The 16,130-nt window shown below is 37.0% G+C and overlaps 1 protein-coding gene across 2 annotated transcripts; it reads right to left on the bottom strand.

Moving 5' to 3' along the window:
- Nucleotides 1–9,608: 9,608 nt before the first annotated feature.
- Nucleotides 9,609–12,792, bottom strand: LOC122138531 (C-X-C chemokine receptor type 1-like). Of its 2 annotated transcripts, none has more exons than XM_042731825.1 (2): nucleotides 12,578–12,792; nucleotides 9,609–11,148 (listed from the first exon to the last, which is right to left on the bottom strand). In XM_042731825.1, the coding sequence occupies exon 2, from the start codon at nucleotides 11,124–11,126 to the stop codon at nucleotides 10,098–10,100; it is 1,029 nt and encodes a 342-aa protein (XP_042587759.1). In that variant the 5' UTR covers nucleotides 11,127–11,148; nucleotides 12,578–12,792; the 3' UTR covers nucleotides 9,609–10,097. The 2 variants fall into 2 exon arrangements, with proteins under 2 accessions (XP_042587759.1, XP_042587758.1); XM_042731824.1 differs by lacking the exon at nucleotides 12,578–12,792 and adding an exon at nucleotides 11,954–12,115.
- Nucleotides 12,793–16,130: the final 3,338 nt, after the last annotated feature.

The raw sequence follows: 16,130 nt of genomic DNA, 5'->3' as shown, positions 1-16,130 counted from the left end.
TAGACAGCTTAAAGGGTCTACTTAAAGGTGCAATGTGTAATATTTACGACAATCGATTTACAGAAATGCAATATAATATACATAACTATGTTTTCAGAGGTGTATAAGACCTTACTTAATGACCCCGTATTGTTTTATTACCTTAGATTGAGCAATATATCTTTCTACATACACCGCGGGTCCCTTTACATGGAAGCGCCACCATGTTTGTACAGTAGCCCTAAACAGACAAACTGCTCTACATAGCGCATTTCGTCCACTTTGTTGTTCTTGCGAATAAAAAACACTGACACAGTGATGAACATGTACATTAAAATTCGCAATAACATTGATTTATTGAATAAATTAAGTAAATATAATTCCTCGGTTTACCTTTATAAAGAAATCTCATTGCTTCTCTGCTGTCTTTTACCAATGACATCTTTACCGATGACATCTATACCTGTGTCGGCCACCGTAGCTTCACTAAAGGGAGGGGTGAGCGGGGACTGAGCCAGCGGGGGACTTTGCAGTTCCCAACCTTACCGCTAGATGCCACTAAAATCTACACCTTTAAAACTTTGAAAACAAATTTGTTTTTATTTAATTTATATCCAAAAAGAGGTACTGTACAGTCTTTACCATCTGAGCTCCTTATCTGCATGTCCTCGCCGCATACCCACCGCGCTCAGCGCAGCCTATTCATTACTGTTGGCCCCCAGCCTGGAAGATCATGACCCCCCCAGGCCCAAAAGAAGATCTGATGCGACGCGCGGCTCGATTCAGGTAAAGATGGCAACCTATGATCAATAATATATCATTATCAGACTAAAATAGGCCTAATGCCCCACGCATGTGAAAAAATATTTATGGTCCGTGTACTTTTTTCGTTCATTCATTATTCTATTTCGGAATGAAAGATGAAAATTTAAAAAAAGGGTGCAGTTTTTTTTTTTTTAAAGAAAAAAAGCAGAAATGGCTGTATTTTGTTTTCCAAATGTATTATTGTCATCAAATAATAGTAGGCTATTAGAAAATTGGACGAACGAAAAAAAAGAAAAAAAAAAAGGTCAGTGTGGTCTGTGTATGTTTTCGATCATTTCATTTCTTATTTAGAATGCAATAACAAGAAATGATAAAATGGCTCGTTTTATCCGTTTAGTTTAACAAAGGGGAAAATGAGATTTTGGCTCGATTCTCTCATTTTTTTCGTTTGAGGTTTACAAATTGGTTTGGCTTCAATATTTCATTCGTACTTGTGGGCGGTACTGAAACACTCCTCTCATCTGATTGGTCGAATCGCTCCGCCTTCAGCACGGTCTTTTCATTCTTTCAGAAACATGCTAGCAACATGCTAATCATGCTACCAACATGCTAGCAACATGCTAATCATAGTAAAAACATGCTAGCAACATGCTAATCATGCTAAAAACATGCTAGCAACATGCTAATCGTGCCAGAAACATGTTAGCAACATGCCAATCGTGCTAGAAACATGCTAGCGACATGCTAGCAACATGCTAGTCACATGCTAATCATGCTAGAAACATGTTAGCAACATGCTAATCATGCTAGAAACATGCTAGTGACATGCTAGCGACATGCTAATAATGCTAGAAACATGCTAGCAACATGTTAGTCGCATGCTAGTCATGCTAGAAACATGCTAACAACATGCTAGCAACATGCTAATCATGTTAGCAACATATTAGCGACATGCTAATCATGCTAGAAACATGCTAGTCGCATTATAATCATGCTAGAAACATGCTAGCAACATGCTAATCATCCTAGAAACATGTTAACAACATGCTAATCATGCTAGAAAAATGCTAGCAACATGTTAATCGCATGCTAATCATGCTAGAAACATGCTAGTAACATGCTAATCATGCTAGAAACATGCTAACAACGTGCTAGTCACTTGCTAATCATGCTAAGAACATGCTATTAACATGCTACTCATGCAAGAAACATGCTAGCGACATGCTAGTAACTTGCTAATCATGCTAGCGGCATGCTAGTCACTTGCTAGTCATGCTAGTGGCATGTTAGATACCCTGCTAATAATGCTAAGTACATGCTAGTCACTTGCTAATCATGCTAGCAACATGCTATTTTTTAATGGATGGACACTTTTTATTTCACTTTTGGACTGATGCATGCAACCCACTGAGTGCCATCAAACAGCTTGAAAGATCAATTTCTTTCTTTCTTTCTTTCTTTTTTTCTTTTCTTTTTTTTTTCTTTTTCTCTCTTTCTTTCTTTCTTCTTTCTTTTTTTTTCTCTTTCTTTCTTTCTTTCTTTCTTTTCTTTCTTTCTCTTTCTTTCTTTTTCCTTTCTTTTTCTTTCTTTCTAATGAATATTTCTTTCTAATCTATCTATCATTCTTTCTTTTGAACTAATCTATCATTCTTTCTAACTAATATATCTTTCTTTCTTTCAACTAATCTATCAATCTAACTTTAAAATACTTTAAACTTCTTCTAACTTTCTGGTCAGGCTTTCTCAAGCCAACTTAAAGTTTGTCTCAACAAACTTTTTTTTCTAGTTATTTATTATGAGAGTAATTGACACCAACTAGAACTTTAATTTTTCAACAAATTCAGCTCAGATCTCCAGACTCGTCTGACTCGTTGCTGTATAACAGGTGAGACTTTTACCTTCTCAAAAAATCCTAGTGACTTTTGTTATCTGAACAATGAAGGCCTTAACACTTAATGTCCACTTGAGGGGGCGACAGGTTTAAAAAAGTCCAGTCTACTCTTTTTCTGTTTACATCAGTTTAAATTGACAAATAAATACATGAATTTCATTTGTACTGCCATGAATATGCCATATCTGTGTACAAGAATAAACTTCACACTTCAAGCTGTACAACTACTTAAAACTTCCCACTCCCATCATAATTTATTTTAAGATGTAGTTATTCACACTGGTTATGCATTTAATGTTTGTCCATCTGGAACTTTATTTTTCATGAGCTGTATATTTTAAGATGTACTAGGTTTTGATAAATCACATGCACTGAATGTAAAGAGCTAATGTCAGGACTCTCAGTCCTGCTCTTGGAGGGCCAGTGTCCTGCAAAGTTTAGCTACCCCGAATAAACACACCTAAGCTAAGCAAGGTCTTCAGGATCAGTAGCAATGTCCAAGCAAGGGTGTTGGAACTGAACTCTGCAGAACCTGGTTCTCCCGGTTCAGGACTGGCTTTTAAATCTATAAATGAATTTGTACAGTTGGGTTTCTGCATGCAGAGGTGTACGTCAGTAAGTGCAACAGATCTGATCTGATCGATCATATGATTAAACATCTTTTTACACTCAATTCAAAAAAATCGTCTCATTGGTTTACATTTTGTAAACATTCAACAAGTCAATCGTTTACTTGGATTATGTTAACCAAGCACACTTTAACCACAATTAACAACATTTTTCCCTAAGATACTTACACTTCAAAACAGCCAATATCTTTCCGCCATTTTCGAAGATGACGACTCCTCTCCCGTGGCCTCATGGGAAAGTAAAGTGTCCATCGTATGCAAGCTACAGAATTAGGGCAGAAGTTGTAGGTCATCCGGGTACATCTCGCCTACTGTTTTTCGAATACTATATAGTACGGAAGTATGCGATTTCGGACGCCTAGACACCACATTGGCCGCTCAACCGCATGTCAACGTTGCCGCCATATTGGTGAAGGCAACTCTCCATAACTCTCACATCGGGACAAAAGAAAACATATCTGACTCGTCGGCAGCTTGGGCATCTACAAACCGTTGCACAATAATAAAAACAGATCTCGGGGTATTATCTTTCACAGGTAAGACTGAACAGTTGTTTCTGGATGTTTTTTGGTCATTTTTAACATTATGTTGACAGCCTTCTAGGCTTAGTTAGCCACCAGTGTCAGACTATTAATAGCTAGCGATATCACTAGCTGTGAAAGCTGAGAGTTTATAAGAAATCACAGTTTAAATGAATTCTTATTAAGTTTTATCTTATATTGTAGTTTACATCTTAAACTAATTGTGTTATGAGCACAATATGTACAGTGAGCACTTTGACAAGTCTCAGAACGTTATTTACAAAGATTAAGTTTATCATCACTTGATTATAAGGATTTCATAGCTTATCATAAAACTGTGAACTGAGATATATATATATATATATATATATATATATTTATTTATTTATTTATTTATTTATTTATATTTATATATTTAGCCAATTGCAAACAGGACAAAGAAAGCTGAAGAAAGCCAGTTCTCTGCATTTCCAAAAAACAAGGCTATACTTCCACAGCCCAAGGTTGTATTTGTACTAGTAAAACCCAGAATAGCCCCGAATGAATGGCCAGAATGACCCTGGTCATATTTAAACCATTCCCTCTCTCTCTCTCTCCCCTGTCTCACCCCCCGGAAAAGACTTCCAGAAGCATTTTTTATCTTTGTAAGCGTAATTTTTATAACAATATCATGTAATATAGTTACCTTTTTAAATGTTTCTGTCGTTTTTGTCAGATATTTAAATATAACCAGTTTCTTCAGTCAGTCACTATACTACATACTGCATTTAAAATTATTTACACAGGCTGTTTAATGCTGATCATGTACTGTATGTGTATTTACACAAAAACTGCATAATGTATAGCCTAGAAATGAAAAAAAAAACACAGGAACTCATTAGTGAGTCAAGTTGCAAAATCATTGTTTATTATTGCCCTTGATGTTGCAATAATGATTATTAATTTTTATTAATAGAAAGTTTTTTTTGAGGGGAAGCATTTCATATTCTGGTCTGTTAAACATCACTATACTTTGACATTTTGTTGTACAATGTAAACTGGACACACTCACACCCCAAACATTCCTATGTATTTACATATATGAAAAAAAAAAGTGTTTTCTGCATTGTTGTGTAATTTGCATTGTAGAACAAAATGTCAAGCATCGTCAAGTTGTTTACATTATTTTACTCATTAATTGAATTGTAAGGATCCACCCGCCAGGCCAAAAAGCGGAATCCAATGGCCTGGTCAAAGGTTTAATGCGTATTCGGTCTTTTATTTGCGCTTCTGAATTTATCAGGATTTAGTTTGAATTTTAGTCTAGCTCCGTGTTTAATCTGACTGCAATTTCACGTGATCATTTAAATTTAGGCAATATTTCTATCAAAAGCTGATCACAGATATCGATTGTTTATTAATTTAGATATTTGAGTATTCTGAAAAATCCCATACTTTCAATTATTCGTTCACTGCAGACCCGGTATCGCTTTAGAAGTAACATTTCGGCCGATTGAATGCTCTTCCCGGACACAAACTCGTCAGTCTGATCTTAAACACTGGATGCAGGGTAAATATCTACCTTTAAGTCGGTCGCGCTCTGCTTACTCGTAAGAAAAAGCATAGTTTTTATATATTTACGAAAACTGCAACTTATTTAAGACATTGATAGTCAGAAATCAAAATGGACTCAATTGATGTGCCCTATGCTCCATCTATTAAACCTTTCGTATGAACAATCCTGAACACAGATTTGAGGTAATACCTTCGCTTTAATCTACTAGTAATAATTAATTAAGAATAATACAGAATAAATCAAATATAACAATTTATTATATCAGTCAGGTAAAATTGTATCATGTCAATTGCATAATGAAAATAATTAGAAGCCAATTTAGAAAGGATAGTGTAATTGTAAATCACATTGTAGTCGTGTTGCAACTTTGCTCCTGCACAAAGACACTTTAGCCATATTGGGAACGGCCAAGTGATCCATGCAGGAGGCACACAAATTTAACATAGTCACACATGTAACAGTTATCCTAATTTTAAGACACATGGTCTAAAATGCATAGCAAAGCACTCAGGTGTTTTAGAGAATAAAACTTAACTAGCCAATGTTTACATGTAGTAGCACAAACAACTATACAGTGTGCTCTGTAGGCAATGTGTTTAACACAATTACATAATAGTATACCTGACTTCAGGAAGATACATAGTATGGAGCATATGAAATATACTCCACACTACGGGCTTTCTGGCAACAGAATCGCACAGTAGTGTTTTGTCACTTCCCTTAAATACTCAGACCAGATAACAAAGAAATCTTCAAATCAGTTGTAAAAACATAAAAGACCTTTTGGTTGTTTAGGTTCCCGCGGTCACATCAGGGTCACACCTGGCTGGAGATAAACATTCTCAAAGACCCCTAAAGGGGGACACACCCCCTCCTAAGCAGAACACAATTCTACAAAAGTTTTCAATCTTTTTCATAATATAAATGACTACTTTGAAATTGAGACCAATTTACCAATCGCACAAAGACATTTAAAATGATACCAAACATGAAAAGTTTACAATCATGAATCCTGAAGATATAGTAAATGTTTTATGTGAGCGTAACAACTTTTAGTTGCCTGGACCATGTGCCCCGGGGGGAAGGATGGGTGAAGGTACCAAAGAACAAATGGTCTTTCTTCCAGATCTTCCTATCTGTTGGTTTGGCTCCACGAGGAGATCAAAGCCCATTGTTTTGGTGCATCTGCATTTGCATTGCGAGAGTTCCTGAAAGTCTGGCTTCACAAAGAATTCATTTCATAAGGAAATAATTTCACTCCTTACAGAATAAAATATAGGAAAATATTAATAAGGGAAAAGATGTAGAATTAGTCTTTATTGGTCAGGTTATGTCTTCACAACTAAAGCACTCTATTCCCAGGGAAAGCTAGAACTGAAAACTGAAATAAAATGTGTATCTTGAGCTGAGATTGATTCAGAGGATTTTTTTTTATTTTATTTATATATATATATATATATATATATATATATATATATATATATATATACGCTATATATATACAGCAGAAAGACGCAGCAGTAAAATGTGGCTTCCTGTAAGCCTGAAATCAGTTTGCACATAAATGTGCCAAACATCCAGTGACCGGCGTGAATGTCAGCAGCAAAGAATGAGAGTAAAAGCAAAGAACAGGACAGCGATGGCCAGGTGCATCAGGTAAACATCAGTAGATGTCCTGCGGTTCTCCATGCAGCTCACCACAAAGATCACCAGCATGTTGCCCGACAAGCTCAGACAGAAGACTGTAACATAAACTAAGACCAAAGCCATGCTGTTTATAATATGCAAGTTTTCTGGGCAGTGAGTCACCAAATCAGGGTATATGAAATCTGGAGAAGTAGTTTTCATGTTTAAGACTTGACTGGCAACTGTGGGGTGGGGGTTGTTATTATTAATATTATTAGAAACAGCTTTTTAAACAGACGTGTACAAAATATCTTGAATTCAAACAACTGACTACCAGTCAGAACATATTCCAGTTTGTGTGAATTACTCTATGTATGATTTTTAATAGATTAAACTACATCATTCTCATATACTTCGTTTATTTCATAGTGTAGACAATATTCCTATTATAAAAAAGGCAAAGCAACAATAAAGAATGAAATATTTCAAATTAAGTCATACTGGTGAATCCTTTAATCTAAAACCTGAACAGACACTTAATATATTCAACAAGATTTTATTCTCTGACCATTTTATCTTCTATGAAAATTAACTGCACTCAGTTCTGCCTCTCTGGGTTTAGGGACCATTCAGTTTACTTAATAGCCTACTTATTGAGCGTTTTCTGAGACTGGTTTGATAACAACTGATTAATACTCTTAACTTTCCTGTGTGAATAATCAAAAAAAATGAGGTAGAGATATCAATGGTTCCACGGTTGCACAAACATGTAGCATGGCATGGGAAAAGTACACTATACCTTTATATTCTTATAATTTTTCATGTAATTTGTGTGCTTGCCTCAATTCATGAAAGTGGTATGCGTACTTAATGTGTGAATAAAAATCATTCTGTTTAATTTATCTCTTTTTCACAGTAAAAGAATGAATATGGGAAAGAGTGTGCAGTGCTGCGCACATAGGTTATGACGGTAATTGTTTATAAATCCTGATATGAGTGACAAGTTTTATTGATTTGGCCTGCTTGGTTGGTGCAAATGTATTTTTTTGTTATGTGTATGAATTACATTGTAAAGAACGATGGATTGGAGATGATTTTTTTTGCATTATAAGCCTCCATATGCTTTTTTTCCAGTGGCTTTTATGTAACCCTATGTTAAGGGGAGATTTTGGAAAAATATGACAATATCCAAAATCCTTGTCCTTGTGGGGACATTTTTTTTTTGGTCCCTACGAGGAACCAAGCTTATAAATCATACAGAATTAAATTTGTGAAAATCTAAAAATGCAGAAAGTTTCCTGTGAGGAGTAGATTTAGGTGTAGGTTTAGGGGATAGAAAATACAGTTTGTACAGCAGTAAAACCATTACGCCTAGGGAATGTCCTGATAAAACATGATGATTATGGGATGGACACGAGAAATAAGAATTAGAGAAGAGTTTGTTTTTTCAAAAAGACAGAAGTGAACTGTATTGTTTCGAAAGCACCTTTTCCTGTTTCCATTTCTCAAGACTTTAACCTGTTAACTGTCACCCCGTCCCGTATACGGGACACCTATGTTTACTTCACTAAATCCTTATCTAATCATGACAAACTATGTATCGTTGGAAAGGTCTAAGATTCCTAAATAGATATTTTACCAATGTTTTTTGTTAAAAATTATGTAGGAGAAGTAATAGATTCATTTATGACAAGAGTGTACCCTCAAAAATCTACATCATAACAGGAGTTCTGACCTTTGTCAAAAAAAACTCTTCTTCGTTGCCTTTTTCTCTATCACACTTGAGAAATAATCAGAAATGATACATCAACTGAAAATGTAAAATCTTAAATTTCATCCTTTAAAACCCATTTTAAAATCAGACATTGTATTACCACGAAAATGGTACATCAATATCATGTTATAAAATGTTTTTGTTCATGAATTATAAAAATTTTAGTTTGGAAAGTGCACTTCCAAGTCTATGTTCAAACATGTGAATGACAGTTAAGGGGTTAACTATGCAAACCAGACGGATGAATGACATGTCACACCGACAGGTGCAATTTTACCTTGGTTAACACCTACTCAAAATAGCATTCAAATTAATAATAATAATAATAATATATTTAGAAAATAAAACCTAATACTACTTTTACAGCTTACCCATATTTTTCATATATGTTTGTATGTGCATGATGTTGTAATGTTTTTTTGGGGGGTTGTGCTCTTTGAAGGAGGAAAACAGGTTTCTTCACTTCTCTTTGTTTTGTTGTGGAAAGGAAGTGGTGACAATAGTGAAATCATGTCATTGCCTGACCTTAAGCAGACTGACTATTCAAACAGAGTTTAATGTACAAATGTGAGAGATATATTTTTCTAAAGCAACTTTATTTACACACATGAAGCCAAAACATAATTTGCATTTTACATTATTTTAGAGTAAGAACAAAAATAGCAAGTCCTGAAACAAGCAACTAATAAAACTTTTCAAATGTTTGTTGTCAATAACATTAAGAAATGTTTCTTGATTAGCAAATCAGCATATTAGAATGATTTCTGAAGGATCGTGTGACACTGAAGACTGGAGTAATAATGCTGAAAATTCAGCTTTGCATCACAGGAATAAATTACATTGTTAAACGTTAACTTTTTTTTTTTAAAATTGTACAATATTACTGTTTTACTGTATTTTTGATCAAATAAAAGCAGCCTTGGTGAAAATTTCCAACAAAAACTGAAACCTCTGCAGAGTGTTTTTCACAGATCATTTTGATATAGACACAGCGTTCAAAACACATTCTTGGCATGCTGCCTCAAACCACTGAAAAATACCTTTCAAAGATCATTATCCTCAGCAAAAAAGCTACAGAAAGTACAAGATACACAAACACAATCTTATCTATACTTTTACATCTATAATCATAAAACAGAACTTAGTTCACATGAAAGTTCACATTTTCATAAAGGAAAAGGTCCTTTAAAAATGACAAGACTGTCATTACTGACTCAACCTCAAAACTGTATTTTTACAACAGGGATAAGAAAGTAACGAGATAACATTTCTGGCTAGACTATTTCTTTGACAGTAGGAAAAATGGAAGAATATGTATCATTTTAATATTATAAGAGTATAACTTTGACTACATTGACTACAGAGTCACTGACATTTGCCTAGTGCTTCCAGTGCTATTGACAGATCCCACTCGATATTTCGACATTGTGTTTCTCCCCAACAGGCCTTTCTTAAAGAGAGACATCAGAAGCTGGTTACGGAATTTCTTTCCAATAAAGGCATACAGGATAGGGTTTATCGCACAGTGGGCAAAAGCCATTGCCTGTGTGACGTACAAGGCCACGTCTATGCTGTCCCTCAGCTCACACGTTTCTATCACCTTGCCGCCTCGCATCAGGGTGTCTATTAACTCTAGGATATTAAAGGGCAACCAGCAGACGATAAAAGCCAACACGACAGACAGGATGACCCGCATGGCCTTCTGCTTCTGGCTGTTGCGTGTATGGCAAAGCGTGCACATGGTGAAACCGTAGCAGAACATCATGACGGCTAATGGCAGGAAAAATCCCAAAGTGTGGTGGAGAATCCGCAAACCCATTCTCCAGCTATCCATGCTTTCTGCGGTCACATTGTCATGGCATATATAGTCCCCCATATTTCCAGTGATAAAGGCCTGGCGATTCACAATAATGGGCAGGGACAACAAAAAGGCACATACCCACACCAACGCACACACTATACCAACCAGATGGCGTTTTTGGGCAAGGAATTGGGTTGCTTTCACGATGGCCAGGTAGCGATCAACGCTAATGCATGCCAGCAGAAAGACACAGCAGTAAAATGTGGCTTCCTGTAAGCCTGAAATCAGTTTGCACATAAATGTGCCGAACATCCAGTGACCGGCGTGAATGTCAGCAGCTGAGAATGGGAGAGTTAAAGCAAAGAACAGGTCGGCGATGGCCAGGTGCATCAGGTAAACATCAGTAGATGTCCTGCGGTTCTCCATGCAGCTCACCACAAAGATCACCACCATGTTGCCCGGCAAGCTCAGACAGAAGACTGTAACATAAACTAAGACCAAAGCCAACTTGTTGATATACTGCATGTTGTCTGGGCAGGGAGTCACCAAATCAGGGTATATGAAATCTGGAGTAGTAGCATCCATGTTTAATATGTTTCCCTGCCGACTGTGGGGGGAAAACTTTATTAGAACCAGCATATTTAGATATAAATCATTCAAATGATTCATTACCAGTTAAAAGTTTGGACATTCTGTACAATATGTAATTTATGAAATAAATATACTTAAATGCTTTGTGTTATTTTATAGTTTTAATGACACTCTTAACTGCCTTCTGTAGAGCTGCTTATTACCAAATTAAGCTTGTTTCACACTGTAAAAAAACGGTTTCAACTTTAAAAGTGTTCGTGCTGTCATAAAATTTTAAGTTTAGTCAAAATTAAATGTTATGTTGCTCTAAGTGACAACTTGGATGTTTGAGTTGAATAAACTTAAATTTTAAGGCAGCATGAACAATACATTTTTAGTGAAAACAACAATTTTTTTTAAAGGTTAATTTAATTAACTTTGTGCTACTAAACTGAATTGAATCAACAATCAACATTCACACTGACCTACACCGAGCTGTATAATGACATTTTTGTCTTTTTAGAGCTGCTTTACATCTGAAATTATATATGTTTTATAATTAAATATATGTGCAACATAAGTTATTTTCTTGTTTATTGCTGTGAATCTGCTTTGAAACAATCTGTATTGTAAACATAAAAGTGCTAAATGACTTGACTTTTGCTAAAAGTGCAAAAATATTAATAAAGAAATGTGTTAATATGTTTTAAATTTTGACTGGTCTTAAATGCATAAATCAAAAAGTATACTTAATTTAGTGTAATATTTCACATCAAGTCATAATGGCTAATCCATTAATCTTTAATTAAAAGCTGAACAAACTCAAAATTGTATTCTCTTACCGTTGTATTTTCTGTGATTTTACTGATTAACAGCGCTCAGGTCTGGATTTAGCAATGAATTCAGTTAAAATTGCTTGATACTGACTGATAACTTTCTGAGTGACTGGTTTGCTAACAACTGATTATTACTAAGCTACCGTCCCTTTCCTTCCTGTATGAATGATCAAAAAATGAGGTAGAGCAAAGATACCATCAGAACCTCGGTTTCACAAGAGAGTCAACCAAAAACAACAGTAAACTTATTCAGGTCCGGTGCTGGGGGTGGGGTGGGGGGTGGCTATCCTGCCCCCTCACTCAAGATGAATGTGAAAATAGATTTTAATAATGAAATAGAATAGACTATTTTAAAAATCACAATTGCCAAGTACATAGCGAAGATTGCGCCATTGTGTGTGGCTTGTCATCAGCTCCCTTCTGTGTCTCTTAGTTTGTCTATCTTACTGGGTTTTTGGTTTTTATTTTAAGCTGTTTCACCATTTATAGTATATGACCGTCAAACGCTTTTAAATTGGCAAATCTCTACGGATGCATTGTTTAACCAAGTTCAGAGAGGCCCATATTGTTCTCCCCCTCCCTGGCTGGCGTCTCTACCTGCATGTTTACGCCGAACTCCGTGCTCCTTACCTGTGAAAAGACGCCGAAAAAGATGGGGGAAATGAGGAGGTGTAGCTGTCAAGATCAAAGAGAGTTCAGGCTTTGTTTGGTCATTCCAAATTGTGATGTGGATCTTAGACGTTTTGTCATATAGCGTCCATCGGATCCTGTCTGTTCCTGGATTATTCCAGCTCTACCAACTTCCTTTAATCAGCTAGCCCATCCCCATTCACCTCATCTTCGTTGTGACGACGGTGTGTGTGTGCACAATCTCAGCCCGCACTGGTAGTGGACGGCCCGGTGCGGGTAAGAATGGCTTTGGTCAGTGCAAGATCAGTTGTGAATAACACTTTTATCCTCAATGACTTCTTCACTTCGCATTCTCTGGATTTTCTATTTGTTGCGGACACCTGGTTCACTGCCGGGGATATGAGTCCATTTTCAGAATTGTTACCTGGCAACTGTACATTTTTTTAATTCCCCGTCTACTGTGGGCAGGGACGGACTGGGGCTAAAAAATGGCCCTGGACTTTGACTAGGCCCGGCCCAAAGCAATCGGCACGCGGAAATGCGACAACAACAATAACGCCTGGCATGAGTGTCACATGACTTTAATTGTGGCTCATGATACTATACCATCCAAATTATAGCAATAGCACTGATGTTGACTAGATGTTGAGCTGGAGTGGGTGTCTTTCTCTGCTCTTGGTCTAAGCTCAACCTGAATAAACAAATGATGGAATGGATTTAAAAAACAAACAAACAAACAAACAAAAAAAATAGGTTTTATTCCAAGATAGCATGGAATAGATTACATAATATGCTGTTATAACAGCGTATTATACAATCTATTCCATGCTGTCTTAAAATGAATTTATTACTTAATAATCTTAATTAATTTTGTGCAGTAATTAATCTTACTGCACAAATAATAATACCACATCTAAATGAAAATACACCATTACAAATGTAACTTCTGTATTCAAAAATCTTCAAAGTTTGTAAGCATTAACTGTAACGTTACCAACATTTTTAAAAGTAAAAGCACAACATATTTCTTAATATTAGTTACTGCATGTGGCATTTTGCAGCTAAAATGCTGAAGTTTAGCTGTTTTAACTACTGTAATCATTAAAAATGTAGCAACCTGAAGATCACTTCCTAACATCATTCCTAGCAAGTAACTCTCTTTCTCCTCTCATGTTCCATACTTACTTGCCCTGGATCTGCCTGTGGAACCAGCTCATCTTTCTGTCCCTCATCATCATCACTGGGGGCATGTTGCTGTATAGCTGTCTGGCTCACTTCTTCACTGCTGCTAATATTTAACTGCGAGGGGCTGCTGCTAAATAGTTCAGTTAGTTTGCGACATTTAGCGGCTTCAATATCTAAATTCCGCAATTTTTTTTTCTCTCGCCTTCTGAGCCCCACCATTTTCTTTCCGTTTTTTACCCGCGGCTGCGTTATGCATATTGTTTGTTTGTTTTTATGCTTCTTCTATCTAACGTCTAAGGCCCCGTCCACACGGAGACGCGTTTCTTTGAATACCCACAAATTTTTTATCGGATGGGCGTTTTGTCCACACGGATCCGGCATTTTCAGAAGGTGAAACCGCTATTTTTTGAAACCGGGTCCCAGAGTGGATAAATCTGAAAACGCCGTCTTTGCGTTTTCGTGTAGACAGCGAAACCGTGTATTTTCTGAAACGATGAGGCCATGAGCCCACGTTTCACTTCTAGTCAAACAATGCTACGTCATGTTACAGCAACAAAAACATGAACAAACATTGAATGATTGTCTTTTTATTATCTAACATTAACACAGATTAATAAATGTAATGTTCCATGTTCGTTTGTTTACCGTGCGCAAGGTTTATGCGTATAGTCCATGTCTTCTTCTCCCTTTTTAGTGTATCTCTGTGGCAGAATTATAGCGCCACATGCTGGTCTGGCATGTATACTACATAGTTTTGTGTTGGTTTTGTGGTTTCGTGTGGACGCAGATATTTCTTGAGACGAGGGGAAAAAAAGATCGGATAGGGAAAGCTCTGGCTTCGTGTGGACATAGCCTAACTTAAAGGTGCATTGCTGCCACCTACAATACTGGAGTGTGAAACAGATTAGTGGGGGAAAAAAACAGGTGATGACTGCATGCGTGGCGGGTGGTGGGCCGGCCCGCCGGCCGTCCTGGAGTACCGGCCGTTCTGTGATTCTCCAGATCAAACAGATGGCCAGTCCGCCCCTGACTGTGAGAAGGGGAGGAGGATTGGCAACTATTTTTAAAAATAATTTTTCTTGTAAGGCTTTAAAGACAGATGCATATAACAGCTTTGAATTTCACCTCCTGGCTCTGTTAATCCATTGGTGATTGCATTGATTTATCGACCCCCAAAACCTGATTTGTCTGCATTTTTAAGTTGTATTATTCCTAATTTTGATAGGTTTTTAATCCTTGGAGATTTTAATGTTCATGTGTGCTGTCCCTCTAATCTGTTGGCCAAGGACTTCATTAGCCTTATAGACTCATTTGATCTAGTTCAACTGGTAAAAAGTCCCACTCATTCAGATAGTCATACACTTGACCTTGTGCTGCCCCGTGGTTTTTCAGTGCTGGACATTGAATTAAGTTATTACAGTTTCTCAGATCATAAACCTATTTTATTTACTGTGCCTTTGTCATCTCCTGTTGTTAAATCATGTAAACCTACCTGTATGACTCATATAGCTAAAATCTTCCACCACTAGTGATACTTTCTCATCAATGTTCAAGGAGTTTTATCAATCTCTAGTCTCCTTTCCATTTGATCAAAGTGCAGAAGAGCTTATACATTGTTTTAATGATGTTTGCACTAATATTTTAGACTCTGTAGCTCCTCTACAGCTTAAAAAATCCAAACCTAAGTCTGTTCCCTAGTTAAATGATGCTACACATGCTCTTATTAGACAGACTTGCAGAAGAGCTGAAAGAAGGTGGAAGAAAGATAAGCTCCAGATTTCGTATGAAATCTTAAACTCATCTTTATCTGTCACAAGTCGGTCAGGCTCATCACCCACAGCGCACTCCCTCACTCGAACATTAATCACTAGCACCTGTTCACAATCCAATCATTTAATCACCAGCACCTGATCTCATTCACTCTCCACCACATAAAAGATTACACCTCAGTCACTTTCATTTGTCCGATCTTGCAGCTGCACAGCGGAAATCTTCCTGTTGCGAGCTACAAGCATTGACTCTCTACCAAACCTCTCTATCTACCTCTTTGTCAGCGCTATCCTCCTAGCCTCCTGTATTCCTTCAGAGTTCCTCCAGTGTTTCCCCTGTGTGTCTCCAGCGATCCCTCCTTCAAGGTCTCCTCTCCAAGGTAGCTCTCCAGGAGCAGGGTTGGAGACCCCTGATTTAACCCATCCAAAGTGCGCACACACACAGAAGTGAACACACACCCGGAGCAGTAGGTAGCCATTTATGCTGCGGCGCCCGGGGAGCTGTTGGGGGTTTGGTGCCTTGCTCAAGGGCACCTCAGTCGTGGTATTGCCGGCCCAAGACTTGAACCCACAACCTTAGGGTTAGGAGTCAAACTCTC

This window comes from Cyprinus carpio, chromosome B9 (assembly GCF_018340385.1).
Source record: "Cyprinus carpio isolate SPL01 chromosome B9, ASM1834038v1, whole genome shotgun sequence".
Classification (NCBI taxonomy): domain Eukaryota; kingdom Metazoa; phylum Chordata; class Actinopteri; order Cypriniformes; family Cyprinidae; genus Cyprinus; species Cyprinus carpio.
Note: the sequence above shows the minus strand (reverse complement) of the source record. Positions and strands in the feature narration are given on the sequence as shown.

Bases quoted from the DNA above. Each gene is read 5' to 3' on its own strand.
- LOC122138531 (XM_042731825.1), bottom strand. From the start codon at position 11,126: ATGGATGCTACTACTCCAGATTTCATATACCCTGATTTGGTGACTCCC.